The sequence below is a fragment of the Excalfactoria chinensis genome, chromosome 12 (assembly GCF_039878825.1).
Source record: "Excalfactoria chinensis isolate bCotChi1 chromosome 12, bCotChi1.hap2, whole genome shotgun sequence".
NCBI lineage: Eukaryota > Metazoa > Chordata > Aves > Galliformes > Phasianidae > Excalfactoria > Excalfactoria chinensis.
This window is the reverse complement of record NC_092836.1, coordinates 16134220-16159001: the sequence shown is the minus strand read 5'-3', so window position 1 is coordinate 16159001 and position 24782 is coordinate 16134220. Positions and strand designations below refer to the sequence as shown.

At 51.2% G+C, this 24782-nt stretch overlaps 4 protein-coding genes across 4 annotated transcripts in view; 3 read left to right on the top strand and 1 right to left on the bottom strand.

Moving 5' to 3' along the window:
• The window catches only part of FANCD2 (FA complementation group D2), a gene marked incomplete at its 3' end in the record, with an annotated part of 33002 nt that extends 16668 nt beyond the window's left edge, over positions 1–16334 (top strand). The window contains exons 22-43 of the mRNA XM_072347635.1: positions 176–249; positions 354–494; positions 1667–1767; positions 2038–2153; positions 2882–2990; positions 3159–3257; positions 4755–4867; positions 6002–6148; positions 7580–7696; positions 7967–8095; positions 8295–8410; positions 8809–8922; positions 9305–9432; positions 9746–9845; positions 10882–11004; positions 11774–11867; positions 12362–12433; positions 12770–12808; positions 13388–13462; positions 14460–14534; positions 15599–15745; positions 16161–16334. Coding sequence (XP_072203736.1) covers positions 176–249; positions 354–494; positions 1667–1767; positions 2038–2153; positions 2882–2990; positions 3159–3257; positions 4755–4867; positions 6002–6148; positions 7580–7696; positions 7967–8095; positions 8295–8410; positions 8809–8922; positions 9305–9432; positions 9746–9845; positions 10882–11004; positions 11774–11867; positions 12362–12433; positions 12770–12808; positions 13388–13462; positions 14460–14534; positions 15599–15745; positions 16161–16334 — 2403 coding nt within the window. The remainder of the gene's footprint in view (positions 1–175; positions 250–353; positions 495–1666; positions 1768–2037; positions 2154–2881; positions 2991–3158; positions 3258–4754; positions 4868–6001; positions 6149–7579; positions 7697–7966; positions 8096–8294; positions 8411–8808; positions 8923–9304; positions 9433–9745; positions 9846–10881; positions 11005–11773; positions 11868–12361; positions 12434–12769; positions 12809–13387; positions 13463–14459; positions 14535–15598; positions 15746–16160) is intronic.
• Positions 16335–16372: 38 nt separating this feature from the next.
• BRK1 (BRICK1 subunit of SCAR/WAVE actin nucleating complex) lies at positions 16373–17098 on the top strand. The gene is made up of 3 exons (XM_072347106.1): positions 16373–16554; positions 16635–16717; positions 16785–17098. Exons 1-3 carry the CDS (start codon positions 16437–16439, stop codon positions 16809–16811), a joined length of 228 nt encoding a protein of 75 aa, XP_072203207.1. The 5' UTR covers positions 16373–16436; the 3' UTR covers positions 16812–17098.
• Positions 17099–18311: 1213 nt separating this feature from the next.
• LOC140257913 (PHD finger protein 7-like) lies at positions 18312–21163 on the bottom strand. The gene is made up of 9 exons (XM_072347634.1): positions 21100–21163; positions 20868–20959; positions 20678–20776; positions 20307–20431; positions 19957–20119; positions 19760–19866; positions 19495–19605; positions 19225–19343; positions 18312–19060 (listed from the first exon to the last, which is right to left on the bottom strand). The coding sequence occupies exons 1-9, from the start codon at positions 21161–21163 to the stop codon at positions 18312–18314; spliced, it is 1629 nt and encodes a 542-aa protein (XP_072203735.1).
• Positions 21164–21667: 504 nt separating this feature from the next.
• On the top strand, positions 21668–24519 carry LOC140257911 (PHD finger protein 7-like). The gene is made up of 9 exons (XM_072347632.1): positions 21668–21731; positions 21872–21963; positions 22055–22153; positions 22400–22524; positions 22712–22874; positions 22965–23071; positions 23226–23336; positions 23488–23606; positions 23771–24519. The coding sequence occupies exons 1-9, from the start codon at positions 21668–21670 to the stop codon at positions 24517–24519; spliced, it is 1629 nt and encodes a 542-aa protein (XP_072203733.1).
• Positions 24520–24782: the final 263 nt, after the last annotated feature.

Below are 24782 nucleotides of genomic sequence, written 5' to 3'. Positions count from 1 at the left end.
TTGGTGACGTGTCCTAACTGTCTCTCTAAAGTCAGTCCTTGCAAGCAGTGGCTTTCACTGCTGTGGCTGTTCCAGGATCCTTTTGTTTGGTCTTGTCTTCTGCTTTTTCCAATGCAATTATCACAGCTCGCTTCACTGAACCAATTTGTTGAGCAGTTTTTTTCTCTTCTTATAGGATAAGTTTGGGAAGAGTTTGGTGGAGGACTTTCCCAGTGACTTTGTGGTGGATCTCAGCCCTACGGTGGATGGGTATGCTGAACATTGGCTAAGTCTTTGTAATATTTCTGCTACTGAGAACTGAATGTGTTAACATTGTGATCCTTTCAACTGAGCTTGTCTGTCTTTTCTTGCAGTTCCTTTTTGTTCCCAGTGAAGTCCTTGTATAATCTGGATGAAGATGAAACTCAGGGAGCAATTGCCATTAACCTCCTACCACTGGTATCACAGAGTGAGCTTGGCAGGGTCGCTGATGAAATGAGTAGCCAAAGGAAAAGGTACTTTGACACTTATCTTGCATTCATACTACAGTTAAAATAACTGTATCTTCCCTTGATGTGGTACACTGTGCCCAGCCCTGGCTGCCTAAGTGCTTGGTGAGGAGCTGGGCAGAGAATTTGACAGTTTTCAGTGTTCTTTTCCCAACCTTGCTGGTAGAAATATTCAGATAAGTCTAGAGGCACATGATAGGGACCTGGCAGCCTGTTCTGACTCAGGCTGTTTAGGCAGTCTTAGTAAGTCATGTTGCATCCACTTTGTGTTCCATCTGTCATGTGAGAGTAGTAGCTCTTTAGTCCAGTGTTTGTGTTACTAATTGCCTTATTGAGATGGATAGGCAACTCTGAGGTGGCAAAATTTGTATTCTGAGCAATGATTCTCAAATAGAATCAGCAAGGAATTAGTGTGTGTAAAGAGTACACAATTTATTCTCACCTTCTCACAAACATGCAGCCAGAAGTGAAATTTGACTGAGGAATGAGGGCTTTAACCTTGGGGGATGAAACAAGAAGTGTGTAATAAGTAACTTAAACAGTGGGCCATCAATGTTAAAAATAATTAGCCTTTTATTTTACCTATCAGCGTCACATTCTGCATAATTTATTGTTGGAAGGCTTTGTTGAGGTTGTAGTTGTGCTTAATAAAAAGACAGAATCAATTTATAGCAAATATAAAATAAACCCGTCTAGTTACCCTACATACATCAATGTAAAAATAGTAACTTTCCTCACTTCAGAATGGGAGCAGTAAGTAGCATGATAGCAGATATTCATGGAGGTTTCCCCATTGCTGACAAATATATTTTACATGAATTCTTGTCATTCCTCCTGGAATATTGAGCTTCGCTTTCTGCTAGAAATTAATCTGACTCCATATTTGATTCATTACAGCTGTTTCTCTGCCCCTGTGTTTTCCCAGAAAACTGATGATAAATGATATATTTCTTTTAACCATAAGGTGCATTTCTGCTTTGTGCTGCTGTGGCTTGTAAAGAACAAAATCAAAGGCGTAGGCTAGGTGGCGTGGGGAGGACACAGTATGCAAGGGAAAAGTATAGAATCATATGACTGTAGTAATAAGTAATAAGCTTACTGGAGAGATAGAAAGCATAGAAGGACCAATTCCATTTCTCTATGTTTTTGTTATTAATTTTTCTTTTTCCTTCCCCCAGGGTAGTATCACCAATGTGCCTATCACCCTGCTTCCGACTGCTCAGACTCTACACTGGAGAACAAAACAATGGGAGCCTAGAGGAGATTGATGCCTTACTAGGTATGGGAAATGAACCTTGCGCAGAGTCCATCTAGCTGACTTGCTCCTATTGTGGATTTGCAGAGACCTCCCGCATCTGTGGGGAGAGATCTGTAGTTTATGATGGAGGCTGAGATGCTCTGTTGCCCATAAAGTAAAGGGAGGCAGGGGAGACAATTGCTTTTTCTGGCAAGTGGAATTATTACAGGCTTTGAGAAGAGTCATCATCCGCACAGAAGTGAGAGGATGGGTAGCAAATGCAGCCCAGTGTGTTCTCTGTTTCTGTCCCAGGTTGCCCTCTGTATCTGACTGACCTGGAGGTGGAAGGGAAGCTGGACTCTCTCTCCAAGCAGGAACGGGAATTTCTATGCTCACTCCTGTTCTATGCACTCAACTGGTTTCGTGAGGTGGGTAGAGCCTCGCTTGCCTATTTTGGAGTGGCACTGAGGAGTGACACTTGAACACACTAACCTCAGGCTTCAGGGGTGCAATTGTCAAGGAAAAGCCTTACCTTTTGGAAATATTCTCCAGCAAGATGTTGGAGATCTCTCCATGTTCTTCTCTTCATTATTATTAAAGTTTTATCCTTCTGCTCTCAGCAAACTCTGTTGTTAACTGTTAGAGACTCAGAGACTCTAAAGGACTCCCTTTCCATGTGAGTCTTCCATCTGCTACTCAGTTGCAGCCTGGTTGCTGTGGCTTAGTTTTGTGTCTGAAAATCAGTTTTGTTGCTGCAGGGAGGCTGCTGTATACCTCAAATATATTTCTAAGCTATGAGGTGTGTTAGTAGCCTCAGCAGGAAAGGCGAGTGCAAGAAAACAAGGTCAGTCTGTCCATGCTCTACTAGCATGAGAGTAGCCAGCAGGTTGAGGAAATAAGGCTCTTTTCAGATTACATCAGTTACGGTACTGGAATTATGCATGGTCGTTCTATGATATGTCTGTTTTCACAGGGGCTTCTGAAGAGTTCTGTTCCCTCAGTCTGTATCTGGTCAGATAGGCCACTTGTGCTGATAGGCCACTTGTGCTGAGTGTCAGGTGCTTATTCAGGACATAGGGATGTTATCTAGGAAAAGAAAAAATAGTAGAAGTGAGTACACATCTTAATTCACAGTCAGTTTGTTTTGTGCCTCTAGGTTGTAAATGCCTTCTGCCAGCAACAGGATCCTGAGATGAAGGGGAAAGTTTTGACTCGACTGCAGAACATCACAGAGCTGCAGAATGTGCTAGGAAAATGTTTGGCAGGTGAATGTGAAACATTTGTATGTAATGGGCCTCAGCTGTGTCATGTAATGTATTGTTTCCCCTTCCGTGGGTCGATGAAGGATGGGTACTTCCTCTGGATGTGTGCTTGCCTGTATTTTCTCATTCAGGAATTGAATTAAACAAATGTCTGTGTTTTGGCTCTTTCAGCAACGCCCGGCTACGTCCCACCACCTGCTACTTTTGATTCTGAAGCCCCAGAGGGAGTACCATCCATTAATGCTGGTGGTCCAGTGAGAAAAAGAAATGGTAAGGAAAGCTTGTAACGTCTAAGGAACCAGATGTTATGTTAGATTTGACCAGCATATTGCACTCGACCTGTCATGTAGGAGTAATTAAGGCAGAAGAAAGTGGTGACTATATTCTGCAGATTGATAAGCCCATATCAGACCAGGAGATTCCTGAGCTCAGGTCATATTGCCTACCAGAAATCCATCATATGGGTCATAATCACTTGGGGTCATACAGTTTTCTCACCAATTTTACCATACTTGTTTGGTTTTGCTGAACCGAAGTAAATAGTTTGCTGCCAATAAGTAGGGGAAGGCTTTCCAGTTCTCCCCTCACTTGCACTCTGAGCTGCTTTGTTTCATATCCTTTATGATTACATAGTAAGCTATTTTGGCTGCTTACTTTTGGCAAGGTGAGTTCTTCATTGTTTTAACCTTTTTGCTGTCTGTACCCAGTGGTCAGGTTTCCTGGATGTATTTGTTGGAGGTTTCCCCAAGCATTCCCTTTTATGGCGGATTCCACGCACATTAAGCTGCTTCTCTTCTAACAAGCTTTCTGTCCAAGAATGCACCATTTCATCCAGTTCTTTAAGGGCTTTTGGTGTAAAACTTTATCAGGGTCTTTTTAGATATCTAAATCTCTCATGGATGCTGGGTTCCTTTTATCAATGTGATACCAACAGCCCGGCAGCCCTGCTTTTATCCAACAGACTGTATGTCCATGTGCTCAGTGATCATTTCCAGTGGTGCTGGACAATCCCACCCATCTGAATTTTCCTGAATCCTCTTTCGATCCCTTTAAATTCATGGGGATTCCATTGGCAAGCCGTCAGTCCCCAAGGCAGAGCAGCTGGAGTGTCAGTAATGTTACACTGGAATAAGTTTGGATCCTTGTGTGAATGTTTCCTTGCCCTAGTGACTTACTGGATGCCTATTTAGTCAAATACATTGTGTACAGTCCAAGAAACTACATTGGTTTCAAGTAATCTTTGCGCTACAGTGTATCAATATAACTCTTCCCACCTTGGTCAGCAGTGAGGTCCTTTGCTGGGAATTGAGTTATTCTGCTGGTGGTGTAGCATCCCCATTAGCCCCTTCTGTACCTGTTTTCCCTGCTGTCCTTTTCCAGGTCCTCTGCCTTTGTCACTGCTGTGAGACAGCAATGTCAGTTTTGGTTCAAGCATTTTGTTAAGGTGGCCACCCACCGTTTTGGCAATCACTGCATTACACGTTTAAAGTACTGCAAGAAAAGTGAGACTTGCTGCAATTTCTTACTGTGATTTTATTCCATTAAAAAAGGAGCTGGGTGAGGAGAGAGTCCCAAATGCATTTGGCTTTCTTTTGGACTCTGACCCTGGCTACAGGTGACTCTCAACCTGTGTGTGATCCGTACTTTCTGAGGGCTGATTGAAGTGCAGCCTCTGCTGTTTCCCTGCCTTGCAGCTCTATTTGAATGCAGTGCAATCTCTTTCTCCCTTTTTCTTTTCCTTCCCCTGAATTTGCTTTTTTCTTCAAGGAAAGAAAAAAAAGTCTGACAGCAGCAAAGCCTGCAGTGCAGAACAACGTACTCAGGCAGATGAAAGTTCTGATGGAAACCAGCCTGATACCGAGCTCTCCGAGCTGGAGAAGGTAGGTATAAACCCTTGAGGGCTTGCAGGAAAGGCAAAGGGAAATGAAATTGAAACAGAAACAAAAGCTTTGAATTACTGCAGGCAAGTGCAGTTCCTGGATTCGAGTCAAAAACTGACATAAACCTGGAAAATACAGACCCCTGTAGGGATTGTTCTTCTCTCTGAGTCTAGTCTGTCTTTTTTTTCCCTCATTTTTCAGTTTTTCCTTGAGGTATTTGATCAATATATTCATCATAAAGTATATTTAAAATTACCCATTTTCTTCACACACTATGAGCTGCTCCCCAATCTATCAACTAATGAGTTGTTGGGTCTTCTTTCTTGTTCTTTGTCCCTTATGTCCAGAATGCACAGTGTGTGCTGGCTGAAGGGGAGAGGTCAGGGCAGTGTGCCTGGCTTTGGACTCAGCATCCCACAGGGCACAACTACCACTATACTGTTACTAATGAGTGATATTCAGAGCCTGTTTTATCATATTTTTTGGTGCAGCGATTTGCTTCTCCTGTCTCTGTGCTGCTACAGATATGAAAACTGAGTCAAGCACAATAACAAAGTCACTTAAGTTACAATGAATAAAGTCTTGGATACTTCTGGAAATGAATGGATGTAAAACCTTTTTTTAGTTAATGAGAGTATTGGTCCCAGACAAATGCATGGATGACAAAATCCATCAATCCTGTATGATCCACGTGTAACATCCATTAGTAATGTGACAGGGTTATAGGGAGCAAATCTCTTATGAATGCATGGATTTTGGACCAACAAGCAGTAAAGCATGCTATGGTTTACCATCCTGGTATTTATCAGAGATAAAAACATTGGTCTCTTATGGTGCTGATGGGGCGCTGTCTTTCACCAGTTCAGAATGAGTTTCATGGCAGCCATTGTTTCATAGAAAGGAGATAGGAAACCAGAATAATCTTTACTATATGTTATATAATCCAGAAAATGTTTAGTGACCTGTACAATCCAAAATGAAAATGCTTCTGATTGAATGTATTCATCTCTGCCAATTCTTCTTAGTCTTGTTTCATCTTGGCAAGGAATACAGAGGTCTGTGGGAAAGAAATGGGTTTGTTTGAGCTAGAAAGTGTTGCAGGTTGCAAGCTGAATTCTGCCACTCATTTTTCAGAGTGCTGCTGAGAGAGAGACAGGAAACCCGCTGGCACAGCTGCAGAGTTATCGACCCTACTTCCGAGAGCTGGACCTGGAAGTGTTCTCTGTGCTCCACTGTGGGCTGCTGACAAAGTCTATCCTGGACACAGAGATGCACACAGAGGTGCGTGCAACTGGTTTTGTATTATTTATTGCCTCTCTGTGGCCTTGGCCTCTCCTGCTCCGTTAAACTGAAAGGAAGATTGATTTTAAGATCTTTTGAGCCAGGGCTGTAAGTTTGGTGACAGGAGAGAATTTGCCTCCAAAGAAACAAAAGTAATTCAAAGTACTGAGATAAAGAGGACTCAGTTCATAGTAGATCTGCAGTATGGCAACAATGTTAAAACCAAAGTAATGTTAATACTGTGTATCACAGAATCTAAAGGTTGGGATGGACATCTGGAGATCACGTAGTCCAACCCTCTGTGTTTGCCGCTTGGTTTAAGGGAAAAAGATGTAGTATAACATGCATTCACTTTATGGCACGAAAGGAGCTTTAGCGTTGAACACTGTTGAGGTATAGGATGTTAAAAATGCTGTGAGGTGCCTATTCCAAAGAGCCTATGACATTAAAGTCCATGTTGCAGAAAGGCAGGTGTCTCAAGTCGTTGTTAGAGGAGAAACTGGGTGCAAATATGAGACTGGTGTCATGGCAGTGCACTTACTGGGCAGTGCCCTGTTTGCCATCTGGAAGCTTATATAAAACTATGCATTACTATGGATATGGAGAACAGAAGTGCTTAATTTTGTTAGACTCTTCGTAGGCAGGTTCAGTCCATCTGGAGTCTAATTTTGTTATGCAACCATAGGATTAGTAAAATGCAGAAAGGCTGCAGTAGTGTGGTGTGCAGCCTGGCCTGCTCCAAGGACAGCTATCACCACGTGTGCAGAATGCAGGGCACTTGTAAGACTGTTTGACGAATCTCCTGGCACATGTGGCATTATTTCAAATGATTCCTTGACTGGGAGTCTTATTAGTGTTCATAAATATCTAATGGGTGGGAGTTGAGTGGATGGGGCCAGGCGCTTGTTGGTGGTGACCAGTGACAGGAAAATGGGTGACAGTCACAAACTGAAATGCAGAAAGTTCCATCTGAACACAGGAAAAAATTCTTTACAGTGAGAGTGACAGAGCACTGGAACAGGCTGCCCAGAGAGGTGGTGGAGTCTCCTCTGTTGAGATTTAGAACACACCTGGACACTTTCCTGTGTATTCTACAGAACTTGCTTCAGTAGGAGGTTGGACCCAGAGGTTGCTTCCAGCCCTTACGATGCTGTGATTTTGAATTTCGTTGTTCTCTCTCATAGCTGGGTGTTACTGGAGTTATGTCCGGAGCACCAGATCCACCTTGTGCTTTGAGTAACAAGAACTGATGTCCCATACCTGCATACCTGTCCTGGGAGGACAAAAGCTTAGCACCTACCACATTGCACCCTGGCTGAGGTTAACTAAGGCAGGAGTCATAACTGGAAACGAAGGGAGTGAATGTGAGCTTCAAGGCACTAGAATTAAGTGCTGAGTCCTGGAAATGACTTTTCTTCCTTGTCATTGCAGGCTAGTGAAGTTGTGCAGCTGGGGCCTGCTGAGCTCTGCTTCCTTCTGGATGACTTGTGCTGGAAGCTGGAACATGTGCTGACTCCAGGCTCCACTAGGAGAGTGCCCTTCTTAAAGGTGTGTAGAGCAGCAGCTGATGGGGCATGACCCAGGCTAGCAGAGCACATCAGTGGCTTCCATCTCTGCTGTTCAAGAAGTAGCTCATCTTAAGTGGACAGAAGGTGTTGGAATCAGTTTTCTGGTGGTTGTTTTTTTTTCCCCCTGTATGTTTTCATGTTCTTTAGAATAAAACCTTGAGTGCAAGGAGTCCTTGGTTTTCTGGGTGATGACTTCTCAAGTTATTCTCAGGTAAGACTGCAACGACTTTAAAATTGTGGTTTGCTACAGGAAAGAAGCAACAAGGATATTGGTTTTGCCCACCTTTGTCAGAGATCCCCGAAGGAAGTTGCTGTGTGTTTAGTCCAGCTACTAAAGCCACTGTGCAATCACATGGAGAACATGCACAATTACTTCCAGGTCAGTGGGCAGCAATTTTGACTCAGAAAAATCATCATGTTTTGTTGCCTTTAAAAGTATTTTAGGTTTTATTTGTGGGGAAAAGAGTGGCTCTGGTGTGTCGCAGGGTTTTTTAAGCACTGAGTTTATAGAAGTGTATCCTTCTGCCATTGTCTTTCCCTGGACTAGTACTTAATGAATCATTTGTTCTGTATTAAAGGCAGTTCTACCAAACCAAGGTGTGGTAGATGAATCAGAAGTGAACATCCAGGAGTACCAGCTGATGTCCTCTTGTTACCACCAGCTGCTGCTAACTTTTCGCTTGCTGTTTGCATGGTGAGTTTAAACAAAAGGGTATATATTCACATAAATGAACAAAGTCTGTGTGCTGCCCCCCTTTTGAGTTCCTGAGTAGCATTTGTACCCAGCTAATGGCCTGTCAGTCATGCAAAACTGCACACTGCTGTAGCTGAAAACGTTTAAATGCTTTGTAGTTGCCTCTCCTGAACAAAACCAGTAGTTGGTTATGAGTGAATGCAGAGCAGCTTTCAGTTTTTGTGCACCCTATAACTTCTGTGTTGTTGAGCTTTTCTGGTGTATTGGCCTCTTTGCATCAAACATCCTTGTGGCAAACATCTGCCCAGACATGCTTTTCTATCTGCTATCTCTCCTCCTAGTCTGTTGCTGAACTGGACTTTAATCTAGTGCTGAACTGGACTTTTTTCTACCCTCAGGAATGGTTTTTCTCAGCATGAGAATTCCAGCTTGCTGAGGTCAGCTCTCCAGGTACTTGCAGACAGGCTGAAGCCAGGAGAGACAGAGTTTCTTCCTCTTGAAGAGCTGATAAGGTACAGTCAATATTTCTCCAGCTCTGAAAGTGATAGATGTCAAACATTACATGTCAGTGTGTGTTTGGGAGCTCTCTTAGGGATGGCATCTCTAAACCAAAAGGTTTGCATTTAATTGAATGGCAGCACAGTCAAAGCTGATAAAATGGAACTACTGGATTATATAATAGGTGTTAGTCTGTGGGCCTCATGTGTAAGCGTGCTATTTGAAACTAGCAGGTCAATAGGATTCACAGAATGAATGAGTGGGTTCTGAGTAGTTAAAATGTCTATAGGGAGACCTTGGATCTGAGCTGGTCTGTTGCTCCTTTTTTACTTATGTGCTTGTGGGAGATTACCCTGTTTACGCTGTTCACCTTTTTGCTTTCCTGTCATTCTGCAGTGAGAGTTTCCAGTACCTCCTGAATTTCCAGCAGAGCATTCCCAGCTTCCAGTGTGCGTTCATCCTCACTCAGCTCCTGATGGCCATCTCTGAAAAACCAATGACTGGCTGGAAGAGAGAGAAAATGGGTAACGTGTGAAGAACCTTTTCTGCTAGATTAGTTTTTGTGCTGTCCTTTGCTTATAAACCTTGGGTTACATCTCTGAACAAGCAGTTCATTTGGAGTTCATTTGAAGTTCGTTCTGTCCAATCTAACCCTCTTTCAGCTTGTGACCTTACTGCTTTCTAGGGAAAAATGCGTTCCATCTTCTCAAAGTTGAGGCATACTGAAGGGTAATGATGCTGTGATCTCTTGGCAACCCATTTGGACACGTGGCCTTTTTATGGAAGAAGGAAATTGTTTTCCAATTCCTTCTGTAAGTTATTCCTTACCTTTTCCAGCTTCACTAGCAAAGCAGTTCCTCTGCCAGTCATGGATGAAGCCTGGTGGGGACCGAGAGAAGGGCAGCCACTTCAACAGCGCTCTGCATACTTTGCTCTGGTAAGACTCAAGCCTTATTAAGAGCACATTAAGACACCATGGAACTTTCTCTCTTCGTTACTGGTGTTGCACAGGAACAACTCCTCCTGGTCATAATCCTCACACTTAAGGCAGTTTGGTCTAACACACTGTTTCTACATCGTTGGAAGACAGCGAATGATGGGAAGAATTCTGCTAGGCGCTGCCCATAGGAGCACACTTGGGCCTTGTGTTTGCTGCACTGTAGCTTGTCAGCATACAGCAACACATTCAGAGATGTGTGTGAAGACACGTGTGAATGTGTGTCTGGATCCAAGTTTCTAGTATTGTTTTCATAAAACTGAACACATATCTGCTCTCCCTAAAGCCAAGGAGCACAGGGCTGAGTCTTAGGTGAGATAGGATCGTGGGATGGTGAGAATTGGAAGGGATCTCTGGAAGTCACCTTGTTCCAGCTGGCCTTCTTCAGCAGGACCTCTCCTTGAGCAGGCTGCCCTGGACCAAAAGATTTGATGACCTTTGGAAGAAGGGGCAGGCAGGTCACGGAGACTACAAATGTGCATTTATGCTGGGAGGAAATCAGAAGGGCCAAAGCCAAGCTGGAGCTTATCTTGGCCACTAAAGTAATAGACAATAAAAAAATGCTTCTGTAAGTACATAAACAACAAAAGGAAGATAAGGAGAGTCTTCATTCACTATTGGATGTGCAGGGAAGCGTGATGATGAGATGAGGAGATTGCGGAGGTGCTTAATGCTGCCTTTGGCCTCATTCTTTATTAGTAGGTAATAGTTCTCAAGATAGCCATCCCATGAGCTAGAAAACAGAGACAGAATGAAGCCCTTCATATCCAAAAGGAAATAGTTAGCAACCTGCTGCACCACTTGAATGCACACAGACCTATGGGGCTGGACAGGATTCCAAGGGTACTGAAGGAGCCTGAAGGTACTCACCATGAGAATGAACCAGACAATTTCAGGCTATATGTTACAGGTTACAAGAGCTCACTGTGTTATTCTGTGTAATATTTACTAACCAACTAATCTGTTTGGGATTCAGTGTCTACCTGGAGCACACAGACAACATCTTGAAAGCTATAGAAGAAATCTCCAGCGTTGGTGTTTCTGAATTGATCAACTCTGCCAAAGATGGATGTTCTTCTACATATCCCACACTGAGCAGGTAATTACCTCAATGGACGGCTGAACGTCACAAGGTGCACAATGACATTTCCTACCTTTTTATATTTATTTTCATATTCTGTCATGTAATAATTTCACATTAGCACCACTGCAGGCAACTCTGAGCACTCTCAAATAATTTTGGCAGTCCTTTGTAGGTTAGTAAATAAATATTAGCTTAAAGTTGAGATGATATTTCTTTGTGCGTTGGGCTTTTATTTGTGAGCCATTTCACATGGAGAATGAGCTATTGTCTGTTGTCATGTGTGCTGCTCCTTTATGTGCCACTGCAGTGACAGAAAGCACGCTAACAGTCACCTTTGTTGACCTGGGGTGGCTGTAAGTGATCCTCAGATGGTACATAGTTTGCAAAAGCTCTGTACTTGGATTTGGGGTATTCTTGCTGGCTGCACAGCAATTTAAAAGTGTGGGCAATTTAAAAGTTTGGCTTACATAGGGATAGACGAAATTTGTGTGCTTTTGTGGTACCAAAGTCATCTTATGCTGTGAACTTCAAACTTGTGTGCTCCAAAGAAGAGGAAAGTGTCTGCATAATTTACACTGGGGAAGTGGTAGTGACTGTCCAGCATTCTCCATCTGCACGGTTGCTTGGGCTACACATGCTTACGAGCCCTAGGTTGAATCTCTTGGGATTTCCTACTCAGATGGATGCCTAGTTGGGCAATCTCTGAGTTTCCAGGTTGTTTTAGGGACAGGTTTATCCGGATGCTTGTGGATGGCTTTCAGATTTGCTCTCTCTTTCTCCACAGACAGACATTCCCAGTTTTCTTCAGAGTAATGATGGCTCAGCTCGAGGGTTCTGTGAAAAGCATCCCAGCTGGGAAACCATCAGACTCGAGCGAGGTAGGAAAACAAATGCACTGGAATCATAGAGGGGAGAAGGACCCAAGCTAAACTGGATAGTACAATAAAGATGTACACCTTGTGAAGGAATCTACTGCTGAATATGGATTGGGAAATGCAGAGAGGTTCATTTATCAGCCCCAACTGATACACAGGTTAATATGTGACTAGCATCCTTTTGTTCCTGCTTTGCACCATCTGAAAATCCAGTAAATCTGTCAGAAGCTACAAAGAGAAAACTGGTAGCAATCCACAACTAAGAGCTTCTAAAAGCAAGGAAGTGTGTTAACTCTTAGCATTATAAGACGTGTGGGTCCTGATGAGGCTGGCATTGCCACACAGTGGTTTTGCTGTGACAGATCTTCTTGTGGTAAAGCTTTGTCCCTCTGTCTTCAAAATAACTGCATTTTGAGTACAGCAAATGCAGTGAGAGCATTCAGCAAAGTGAGCAGAACTGCACCATCCTGAGTTACTGTTTCCTTGCATCCCCTCAGGTGCAACTGGAGAAGCTGCTGAAGTGGAACATCGCTGTGCGCAATTTCCATATCCTCATTAACTTGGTCAAGGTGAGGATCTGCAGTGATGGTGATGATGATGATCTGTTAAGAACTTCCAAATCACTGAGATGATTTTGTGTCATTTGCAAAAGGTTTTCCTCCCTGCTCCCTTTAGATGACCAAGTGGCCATCCTGCAAAGCACTTCTCTCTGACAACCATTACATTCCATGTACTTGCATGGTGCTCCCTGTCAAAACTTGAGAATGGATGTTGCCTTAGAACAGGTGCCACACACCAACAAATGGCATGTGACAGAGGGCTACCTTTAATGTTTTGCTGTGCTTGCATTATTTCCTTCAGACCTACAGACTTATCTGGCTCTTTTTCAACTCTTGTCCACATAGGTGTTTGACAGCAGGCCTGTACTCAGCATCTGCCTTAAGGTAAGCAAGAACACCATTGAAGAGAGCTGCTGAAGCATCAGCTTTTCTAAGTTGTTTCCAGTGCTGCAGGGTAGTTACTGAATTCTCTGGAAGGAGCACACATACCTTTATGTTTTTATACCCTTCCACTCGCTGTCCTTTAATGGCTCAACCACAGAGGATTTGCTGCAATTGACACTACTGGCTTAAGCCCTTTCCCCTCCCTCCTTTCCCCACAGTACTTCAAGTCAGAGAAAACATCACAACAAGCAGGTCTCCCTTGGAGCCCAGGGAGACCACGCATCTCCCTGCAACTCTCCCTTTTCTGACTAGGGACTCTTTAATTTTGTTTAGTTAAATTCTATTGCCAGTTTGCTGGTAAGACCAGGGTTGTGTACAGCTATGAGACCATGTATGTTTAGTCTGTCTTTTCGGTGATTCAAGTGAGATCCCTTACTGAGCCTGTGTGTTTCAGAATAGTCTTCTGCTGAGCAAGAGGAGTCTGCAGGGCAGCTTGAAAGAATGTCTGGCTATCTTACCTGATGGTTCTTTGAGAAGGAATTTAAGCTTGCCTTTTAAAGTATTTCTCTTTTTTGGCAGTATGGCCGTCTCTTTGTAGAAGCGTTCCTGAAGTTTGCCATGCCTCTCTTGGACCACAGCTTTAAAAAACATCGGGTAAGTGCTTTGGAAGAAGAACTGTCTGGACCCAGCTGGGAAGCATGACTAATAACACATTGGCATAACGCTTGTGACACTTAATGACCAATGTGTCTGATGTCTCCAGCTGTGCTGCGCCCTGTTTCACCAGCCTGTCCACTACTCCCTCAGCAAACAGTATTTCCCAGCTTGCCAAGAACCTTTGGCAAAGCTGGATGGCTCTGCTGATGGTGGAGGAAACCCATTCAACCTCTTCCTTCTCCTTCAAATACCATCAGCAAAGAGGGGTCTCTCACAGAGTGGGAAGGTCATGTTCAGCACCCAGCTTGGTGAGGATTTGCAGTCTGGATGGACGGTGTTCTTGCACAAAATTCTTGCAACTTTGAGTAATTCAACATCTGTGGGCGCAGAGCAACCTTGGTGCACCCACGTGATAGACAAGAACAGTCCGAGTCCTCTTGCTTTGTTGCAAGGCAATGCCCCTTTGTCAGTGAGACTTTTGGGTTTATTGCTTAGCCCTCACATCTCATCCAGCTCTCTAAGAAATAACCTTTTCTATAGCAAACTGGAGATCCGTTCTCCAAATATTTGGGGGAATGAGGTTATTGGGAAAGATACCTGCTACACGATAGGAAGTGCCTCATAATTCACTCAGTGAAAAGGACTGTTGCCCAGAGTTCATGCTGGCATTGTTTCCAATACCACAATCTAACAGCATTGCATACTCTCCTCCCAGTTCCCCTACTTTAGAAGGTGGTACTCAGGCAAGATGTGACAAGATTGTCTTGATCCTAATTGCCCCTAATTGCTTTCATTGATAGGCAGTGATGTGTGGTCCCACTTTAGTTGCCATGTGCACATTGCAGTTCTCCTGTGGTTCATCCCGTTCGTCTGATGATTTCTGAATTTTACCTCTAAGAGGTTTATTTAGACTAAAACTCCTGCATTAATTCTTTTTTTGCCCTTGTGGAAAAATGCTTTCCCTGTTATTTACTGGTCTATGTTTTTATTGCAGGACGATGTGCAGAGCTTGCTGAAAACATTGCAGCTGAGTACCAGACAGCTCCACCACATGTGTGGCCACTCCAAGGTAAGTTCCAGTTGCTCCTCAAACTCCTCTTGTAAGCACATCTTCTTTCCCCTGTTCTATACTGGCAGGCAGTGCAGTGGGTTTCAGTCCCCAGGGAGAGCGGTGCTGTTGGCACCGTCATTACTGAGGTCACTCCTGAGTAGGTTCTGGTTGGTGCCAATGATTGCCAGCTCCTGCCTGTATGCAGACCAGAGAACAGATTGCTCTTGGTGCTCAGTTACTTCTTCCCTGCTGGTAGCAGCTGAAGGAAGGCAGTGCCTCCCTCCCCACGTGTTGAACTCATCCAAGAAATGAATTTAATCTGACTTCAGACTACAGCTAATGGGAGGATCTGATGCTAGAAGGCTGCAAAGTACTCTCATGAAAGAAGAACATTCTTATGCACAAAGTAGTTGTTTGTGGCTCTTGGCACATTCGTGCTGTGTTGCACATCCAAGCCTTGCAGGAAGAGACTGCTCAGACAGGCTTGCTCACCCAGTACTGAATCACACCCAGTACCTGGCACAGCTGCCCTTCCTCAGCTGCTTTGTGCTGACAGCAATTCCATCTCCTCCCTCCTGTCCCAGTCCTCCAAAAGCCTGCACTGCTTTGTTCTGCATAAGGTGGCTTTTCAGTTCACGCTGCATCCCACACAGCTAATAGCAAGGAGCTGCGTCAGGCACCGAGCAAGAAAAGACTGCCATTGCAGTGCTTTATTCTACATCTTCCTTATTTCTTCTCTGTGCTTGGCAATCCTGGCAGCTTCCTGACATGGTGGGCTTGCAGCTGTCAGGAAGTAGCTGTGTCCCTTCCTAGGTAGGTGGTTTGGTGCTCTGAAGACTGTAGCTCTTTTTTTTGCTGTGGATTGGGGCTGTGTGGCTGTTGATTGCTGCTATTTCACCAGCAATAGCTCGCTCCATCCCACCTGTGTAGCCATGGCTGGGTTAGCACTGATCCCCAGAGCTGCTACGGCAGAACATAACTTGCCAATGACGTCCTCCTCCCAGCCTGGGCCTGTGGAGCCTCAATTTACAGACACTTAGCCTAGGCAGGAGCCAAGCAAACCCACACTGTGCTGTTCTCAGATTCACCAGGATCTCAGCCTGACCAACCACGTGCCTTTGCTGAAGAAGTCCCTGGAGCAATTTGTGTACCGTGTGAAGGCAATGCTGGCCTTCAACCACTGCCAGGAGGCCTTTTGGATGGGCGTCCTGAAGAACCGGGACCTGCAGGTGAGCACTGCTGTGCTGGGTGGGCACTGAGGGCTGCGGGAGGGGGCTCAGCTTGTGCAGACTGCGGCTAAGAGACCACGTGAATTATAGAATGAATCCTAGGATGGCCTGGGTTGCAAAGGCCCACAGTGCTCATCCATCCCAACCCCCTGCTGTGTGCAGGGTCACCAACCAGCAGCCCAGGCTGCCCAGAGCCACATCCTTGAATGCCTGCAGGGATGGGGCATCCACAGCCTCCTTGGGCAACCTGCTCCAGTGCGTCACCACCCCCTGGGTGAAGGTGCCTGTTGGAGCTGTAGCAGAGCAGGAGGTGTTTGAAGCGGGCAGTTCCGTGCTCCAGCTGTAGCAGTGGGAAGTGCCCGGGGTTGGCAGGTTCTGCAGCTCACATCGCTGAGCTCTTCCTCCTTCCGCTCAGGGAGAAGAGATTCTGTCCCAGGCTTCCGCAGCGCCGGAGGACTCGCCGCAGGGCTCGGAGGACTCGTCGGACAGCACGGCTGAGGTAGGTAGGGCCGCTCACGGCTCCACGCCGCCCGGCCGGGCCGCCCGCCGCCTCCTGACCGCGATGTGCCGCAGGAGCCGGGCGGAGCCGACAGCGACAGCGGCGGGGCGGGGCGCTGAGCCCCAGCGGGAGGAGGAGGAGGAGGAGGAGGAGCAGCAGCTTGGCGGCGCGCATGCTCGGGCGGCGGCGGCCATGTCGGTGCAGGAGGACCCGGTACAGCGGGAGATCCACCAGGACTGGGCCAACCGCGAGTACATCGAGGTGATCACCAGCTCCATCAAGAAGATCGCCGACTTCCTCAACTCCTTCGGTGAGCGCCGGCGGGCTTTGGGGGAGGGGGAGAGGGAGAAGGGGAAGGGTCCGTGCGGGCTCTGACCGCCGCTCCCGCAGACATGTCGTGCCGATCCCGCCTGGCCACGCTGAACGAGAAGCTGACGGCGCTGGAGCGCAGGATCGAGTACATCGAGGCGCGGGTGAGCGGGCGGCGGGGCGGGGAGGGGCGCGGGGCGGGCGGGGACTGAGCGCTCGGTGTCCCCGCAGGTCACCAAGGGCGAGACGCTGACATAGAAGCCGCCGTTGCTCCGCCGCCGCCGCCCGCCGGAGTGCGGCTGGGGGTCCCCGCCCGTACAGCGCCCGGCAACGCACGTCTCCTCCTCCTCCTCCTCCTCCTCCTCCTGCTGCTGCTGCTGTCCGGGAGCCGAGTGGCAAGAAGCAAGAAGCCGCCCCCCGCACCGCCCCCTGGTTATCGCAGTTCTTCAGTGGGCATCCGGAGCCGCAAACTCACCGCCCGCGTTCAGCGTGTTGTTGGGAGGCCATGGGGTTGGCGGCAGTAAAGGTCTCGTTGCTTCCCAGCAGGTTCGGTGCGTTATTCTGCAGCTCCTCGTGGTGCCGATGTGACGCCCAGATACCTTTATGTTCCCCTTGCTGTTCCCCCACTGCCAGCCCCAACCTCAGCTGGTTGCTCCCCGCTGTGCCTTCTGCCCTAAGCTCACAGCTTCCCTGTCTGTAGGAAGCTTTGCTTTCTGCTGTCAAAGCAAGAAGACTCCCCCGTGCCATCTCTCAGCTGTGGGTGCCCCTGGAGGCAGCAAAGGTCATCTTGGGTGGGATCCTGCCCTGGTGCCCAGCCCAAGGCAGAGGGTTGGACCTACAGGATCCTTCATATCCCCCCACCCTGTTGTGGCATAGCGTGCTGTCAGCTCAGGCTGCACATCCAGGCAGCTGGGGAGGAGGTGCTGCACGGCTGGCGAGCTCAGTCCTGCCCCAGCTCAGAGGGAGCCCCCTGTGCTCCACACTGTGCCCACCGCCTCCTGTGCACAGGAGGTCCATCTCTTGGCTCTGTGGGCACAGAAAGAGCTCAGGATGGCTCAAGGAAGGGCTTGATCTGACACTTGTTGTGCTTTAAAAGGCTGCATGATTACACCCAAAGTGATGCACAGGTTGGTTACCCTTACTGAAGTGCAGCAGTGGCAGCACACAGTGGGCTCCCAATAGAAGCACAGTGTGCACTGTCAGACTCTGTGTTGCTGCCGGGGCTGGGCACTGCTGGCTGTGGAGCAGGGGTGTGTGGAGTGACAGCAGCTCAGAGCCCTTAGCTTGGATTTGTAACACCAAACCATGGACTTCAGCTGGGTGTTTTGTTCCCACAACGCTGCACTGCCCTGGCTGGACGCGTTCTTGGTGGGAGCATCAGCTAAACTAAGGCTGACTTTGCATTGACTTCCATGTAAGTAGTAGTGAAGGTGGGTAAACACGTATCCCAAACCCATCGGATACTCGTGTCAAGGAATGAAGACTGGCAAAGACCTCCAAAGTCATCAAGTCCATCCCCCCCACCAGCCCACTGCCTGTGTCCCTCAGTGCCGCATCCGCATGGTGCTGGAGCACCTGCATGGATTCTGACTCCCCTAAAGTTGCCCACCTCGGGAAACGCAAAGAAGAACCAAAGTGACAGTGGCATAAGGGAATGAAGTTTTATTGAGATGGGTTTGGATGGCATTGGATAGGATTAGGGATGGGGTTTAGGGTTAGAGGTTGGGACGGAGCTGGTAGATGGCTGCTCCCACGGCTTCAGCAGGGCCGGCCGGTGATGTGCTGGGCCCGACGTGGTACCCGGGAGTAGCTCCGCCCCTGGGCTGGCCCTCGCCGCCTGGACCGGCTGGTGCGGCGTCTTCGGGGCTGGCTGTCGGTGTCCGCAGCCCGGCGATGGAGAGGCGAGCGGCTTCGGATGCGGGCCCGCCTCGGATGTCCGGATGGGCTTCTGTGGGCCGTTGGGGAAGCCCTGGAGGACCCCGGTGCTGCCGGTGTTCTGGAGCTGCGGGTGCAGCTCTGAGCACCTGGGGTTGCTGTCGGCCGGCTCCCTCGGTGTCTCTGGGGCCGGCTCGGAGATGCTGGGGCCCGGCGCCGCAACGGAGAGCGGCTTCTTGTCCGGGCCCGCTGTCCCTGCCTGCACCTCAGGTTGTAAACAAGTGCAGGGCAGCGCCTCGAGGACCGAGATGTCCCCTGGCTCATAGAGTCTGTGCTGCTCTCGGCCATCACAGCAGCACTGTGGGTTCTCCCACGTCGTCCCTGGGACTCATTCAAGATGTTTTCATCTCGGAGATGACGTGCAGGGATTCTCCTGCGGTCCGTGCTGCTCTGGATGGACGAGCTGCTCTGGATGCTGCTCTCAGGCACACAGGAACCGTGATCTGGCCCCGATGGTGCCTGGATGGAGCTGCTGGAGCTGCTGCTCTCTGGTGGCACACAGCTCTGGGATGGCTGCAGTCCCTGCTGGCTGGTGGTGCTGAGGCCAGCAAGACCTGAGCTGGTGCTGGAGGCTGTAAGGGGAGGCAGGAAGGTGAGCAGGATGGAATTCCAGCCATGGGGTGGAACTGGCTCCCGTTTGTCCCGGGCTGGAGGGATTTGAGCAAGGCCGCTCTGAGCAGCCGCTGCCAGGCCTCGCCTGGCCCAGCCCAGCAGCACGCGGCTGTTTGCCTCTTACCGGTGCCCTCTCCAGCACAGGCGTTGCACTCCCAGCTGGTTGTGCTGTCGCTCAGGTGGGAACAGAGGCGGTGTGTGCCTCGTGCAGCACAGGAGCTGCAGAGGAGCAGCTCCCAAGGCCTGTGGAAAGCAACGGGTTGTGGCCGTGAGCACAAAGTGCCCTGAGCCAGGGAGTGCCCGGCACAGCTCTGGTGCTCAGTCTGTGCTCCCCCAGCCTGTGGTGAGGCTGCGATGCCACGCAGAGCCCCAGAGGGCAGCTGAGCTCACTCACCCCTCTCCTGACCGCAGTCTGCCCTGGGGGTAAAGGCACTCGCTGGCCATGCAGCGTCGGTGCCATACTGCCACTCCGGAATAGGCGGTGTTTTCCCACCGTATTTGCATTCTCCTAGAGAAGGGAGGGAATGTGATGAGCACTCACTGGCCCAGGACTCAAACTAACCCTCACATCCATCCATCCCCAGCCACCTTCTCCCTGGTTCCAGCTTCTCACTGACACACAGGCCCACGGTAATGGCTGCCAAGGGCCAGACACCAACCTGTCTGGGATTCGGATCCCCAGAGTCAGCATTTCCTGCAGGAACGTCTGCGTGTCTCTGCAGTTGGGGCAGTGGAAGAGGCGAATCCCAGAGCTCAGGGCCATTCTCTGCAGCAGAAACACAAGCAGTGTGGGTGTGAGCCGGGCCTGGTGCTGCTGAGCGCCTGCGGTGCCGCAGGTCGAGGGGAGGGCTCCTACCTGGACGCAGGCCCGGTGCAACCAGGCGTGCTGGCAGGCTGGGCACACCATGGTGCCGTACGACCTGCTCTCATCTACGGGCTCCAGGCAGATGATGCAGGTGGTGTCCGGCTCCGGTGCCGCCTGCACTGCCTGCTGCGGGCGGTGCTCCCAGCAGAAGGCCCTGGGGGAAGATGGAAGGGATGGGCGAGGTGAGAAGGGCTGCGAGGAGGGCAGAGGAACGGGAAGGAGCCCCAGGCCTTGGCTCTGGCTCTGTCAGGCTGCTGGGAGGTTCACAGCGCGTTCCTCGCTGCTGTGGCTGGTGCTGACAGCAGGGTTGGAGGCCACAGGCCACACCTGGCAGCTCTTACCTGAACTCCCCAAAGTACTGGGTGACACACTGGCCTTCATAGGCACAGGGGAGGTGGAAGGTCCGCTCACAGTCCGGGTCTGCGCAGGTGATGGTGGCCCCCGAACTGCCGCAGACGAAGCAGAGCTGGAAAGAGCAGAGCAGCCCCCATCAGCTGCAGGCTCAGGGCCTACGCAGCGGGCCCCGCACCTCTGGGCAGGGCGCAGGATGCGGGCAGGGCTGGGTGGCACTCTGCAGAGCTGCCTGGTGAACAGGGCTGGTCTGCAAGAGCAGGAATGTCTCCTGGAGCTGGGAGGAGGGGCTGGGATTGCTTTCTTGGGACCAGGCTAAGCTCTCCTGGCACCAAGCTCCCTGTTCCGCTCCAGTGCTCACCTTCTGCTCCGCCTCCCTCACTGTGCGCGTCAGGTCTTCAAAACGAAAACGTGCCTCGTTGTTCTCTTGCACGTTTTGACAAAGACCGCTGGCAAATCGCTGTACAGGAGGAAAGAGCACGGTCTAGTTAGGGCAGAAAGGAGGGAATCACTGGTGGGAGGAAGGTGGCAGGAGCCACCAGGGAACTCACCGCACAAAACTCGTGGTAAGAGAATCTGCGAAAGCTCTGTTTGTTCCCAAGGATGCCCGAGTCCTCATCCTCTAGGCCACAGAGCACGCATGCTGGAGAGGAGAGAGTAACAGCCGTGAGCGCCTTGCGGGGCCAGGTGCCCCCTGGGCTGTCCCAGGGGCTGCTCTGTGCCGGCTGTGCCAGCTGAGGGGCAGGGCCGCAGGCCGCGCATGCAGGGATACTTGGCTCTCACCTGGCTCTTCCGAGCCGACAGCCTCCTGTATGGAGCGAAACCAAGAGCAGAGAGTCTGTCCCATCGCTGATGGTCCTCGTCCTCTGCGTGCAAACCTATGGGAGAAGAGGGACGAGGCTGAGTTGGCGGCTCAGGCCCCCGAGCGCTGGGGAACCGGCCTCCCTCCCTGGGCAGCCTCAGGCAGCCCCTTCCTCCCTGCTCACCTCACCAAGTCGCACTGAGCTGGGATTGAGCCCCGCAGCCTCAGCTCTGTTCCTCAGCCCGCGCGTCACAATGGCCGTTCCATTTGATGTCATTCTTGGGTGCCCTCAGCCCTGTGAGGTGTGATGGCGTCACAGAGGGTGGCAGGGAACGGCCATTGTGACACGCGGGCTGTGCAGTAGAACTGAGGCTGCGGGGCTCAGTCCCAGCTCAGTGCGACTTGGTGAGGTGAGCAGGGAGGAAGGGGCTGCCTGAGGCTGCCCAGGGAGGGAGGCCGGTTCCCCAGCGCTCGGGGGCCTGAGCCGCCAACTCAGCCTCGTCCCTCTTCTCCCATAGGTTTGCACGCAGAGGACGAGGACCATCAGCGATGGGACAGACTCTCTGCTCTTGGTTTCGCTCCATACAGGAGGCTGTCGGCTCGGAAGAGCCAGGTGAGAGCCAAGTATCCCTGCATGCGCGGCCTGCGGCCCTGCCCCTCAGCTGGCACAGCCGGCACAGAGCAGCCCCTGGGACAGCCCAGGGGGCACCTGGCCCCGCAAGGCGCTCACGGCTGTTACTCTCTCCTCTCCAGCATGCGTGCTCTGTGGCCTAGAGGATGAGGACTCGGGCATCCTTGGGAACAAACAGAGCTTTCGCAGATTCTCTTACCACGAGTTTTGTGCGGTGAGTTCCCTGGTGGCTCCTGCCACCTTCCTCCCACCAGTGATTCCCTCCTTTCTGCCCTAACTAGACCGTGCTCTTTCCTCCTGTACAGCGATTTGCCAGCGGTCTTTGTCAAAACGTGCAAGAGAACAACGAGGCACGTTTTCGTTTTGAAGACCTGACGCGCACAGTGAGGGAGGCGGAGCAGAAGGTGAGCACTGGAGCGGAACAGGGAGCTTGGTGCCAGGAGAGCTTAGCCTGGTCCCAAGAAAGCAATCCCAGCCCCTCCTCCCAGCTCCAGGAGACATTCCTGCTCTTGCAGACCAGCCCTGTTCACCAGGCAGCTCTGCAGAGTGCCACCCAGCCCTGCCCGCATCCTGCGCCCTGCCCAGAGGTGCGGGGCCCGCTGCGTAGGCCCTGAGCCTGCAGCTGATGGGGGCTGCTCTGCTCTTTCCAGCTCTGCTTCGTCTGCGGCAGTTCGGGGGCCACCATCACCTGCGCAGACCCGGACTGTGAGCGGACCTTCCACCTCCCCTGTGCCTATGAAGGCCAGTGTGTCACCCAGTACTTTGGGGAGTTCAGGTAAGAGCTGCCAGGTGTGGCCTGTGGCCTCCAACCCTGCTGTCAGCACCAGCCACAGCAGCGAGGAACGCGCTGTGAACCTCCCAGCAGCCTGACAGAGCCAGAGCCAAGGCCTGGGGCTCCTTCCCGTTCCTCTGCCCTCCTCGCAGCCCTTCTCACCTCGCCCATCCCTTCCATCTTCCCCCAGGGCCTTCTGCTGGGAGCACCGCCCGCAGCAGGCAGTGCAGGCGGCACCGGAGCCGGACACCACCTGCATCATCTGCCTGGAGCCCGTAGATGAGAGCAGGTCGTACGGCACCATGGTGTGCCCAGCCTGCCAGCACGCCTGGTTGCACCGGGCCTGCGTCCAGGTAGGAGCCCTCCCCTCGACCTGCGGCACCGCAGGCGCTCAGCAGCACCAGGCCCGGCTCACACCCACACTGCTTGTGTTTCTGCTGCAGAGAATGGCCCTGAGCTCTGGGATTCGCCTCTTCCACTGCCCCAACTGCAGAGACACGCAGACGTTCCTGCAGGAAATGCTGACTCTGGGGATCCGAATCCCAGACAGGTTGGTGTCTGGCCCTTGGCAGCCATTACCGTGGGCCTGTGTGTCAGTGAGAAGCTGGAACCAGGGAGAAGGTGGCTGGGGATGGATGGATGTGAGGGTTAGTTTGAGTCCTGGGCCAGTGAGTGCTCATCACATTCCCTCCCTTCTCTAGGAGAATGCAAATACGGTGGGAAAACACCGCCTATTCCGGAGTGGCAGTATGGCACCGACGCTGCATGGCCAGCGAGTGCCTTTACCCCCAGGGCAGACTGCGGTCAGGAGAGGGGTGAGTGAGCTCAGCTGCCCTCTGGGGCTCTGCGTGGCATCGCAGCCTCACCACAGGCTGGGGGAGCACAGACTGAGCACCAGAGCTGTGCCGGGCACTCCCTGGCTCAGGGCACTTTGTGCTCACGGCCACAACCCGTTGCTTTCCACAGGCCTTGGGAGCTGCTCCTCTGCAGCTCCTGTGCTGCACGAGGCACACACCGCCTCTGTTCCCACCTGAGCGACAGCACAACCAGCTGGGAGTGCAACGCCTGTGCTGGAGAGGGCACCGGTAAGAGGCAAACAGCCGCGTGCTGCTGGGCTGGGCCAGGCGAGGCCTGGCAGCGGCTGCTCAGAGCGGCCTTGCTCAAATCCCTCCAGCCCGGGACAAACGGGAGCCAGTTCCACCCCATGGCTGGAATTCCATCCTGCTCACCTTCCTGCCTCCCCTTACAGCCTCCAGCACCAGCTCAGGTCTTGCTGGCCTCAGCACCACCAGCCAGCAGGGACTGCAGCCATCCCAGAGCTGTGTGCCACCAGAGAGCAGCAGCTCCAGCAGCTCCATCCAGGCACCATCGGGGCCAGATCACGGTTCCTGTGTGCCTGAGAGCAGCATCCAGAGCAGCTCGTCCATCCAGAGCAGCACGGACCGCAGGAGAATCCCTGCACGTCATCTCCGAGATGAAAACATCTTGAATGAGTCCCAGGGACGACGTGGGAGAACCCACAGTGCTGCTGTGATGGCCGAGAGCAGCACAGACTCTATGAGCCAGGGGACATCTCGGTCCTCGAGGCGCTGCCCTGCACTTGTTTACAACCTGAGGTGCAGGCAGGGACAGCGGGCCCGGACAAGAAGCCGCTCTCCGTTGCGGCGCCGGGCCCCAGCATCTCCGAGCCGGCCCCAGAGACACCGAGGGAGCCGGCCGACAGCAACCCCAGGTGCTCAGAGCTGCACCCGCAGCTCCAGAACACCGGCAGCACCGGGGTCCTCCAGGGCTTCCCCAACGGCCCACAGAAGCCCATCCGGACATCCGAGGCGGGCCCGCATCCGAAGCCGCTCGCCTCTCCATCGCCGGGCTGCGGACACCGACAGCCAGCCCCGAAGACGCCGCACCAGCCGGTCCAGGCGGCGAGGGCCAGCCCAGGGGCGGAGCTACTCCCGGGTACCACGTCGGGCCCAGCACATCACCGGCCGGCCCTGCTGAAGCCGGGGGAGCAGCCATCTACCAGCTCCGTCCCAACCTCTAACCCTAAACCCCATCCCTAATCCTATCCAATGTCATCCAAACCCATCTCAATAAAACTTCATTCCCTTATGCCACTGTCAGTTTGGTTCTTCTCTGCCTTTCCAGGCATCGCTGTGGTCGTCGTCCTGCACACAGATCTGGTTACTGGGGACTCTGCTTTTATGGGGTGTCTGGGACCCCCCTCTGCTGCACGCACCTCGTTGGGGTCTTCCTGCCCCTCG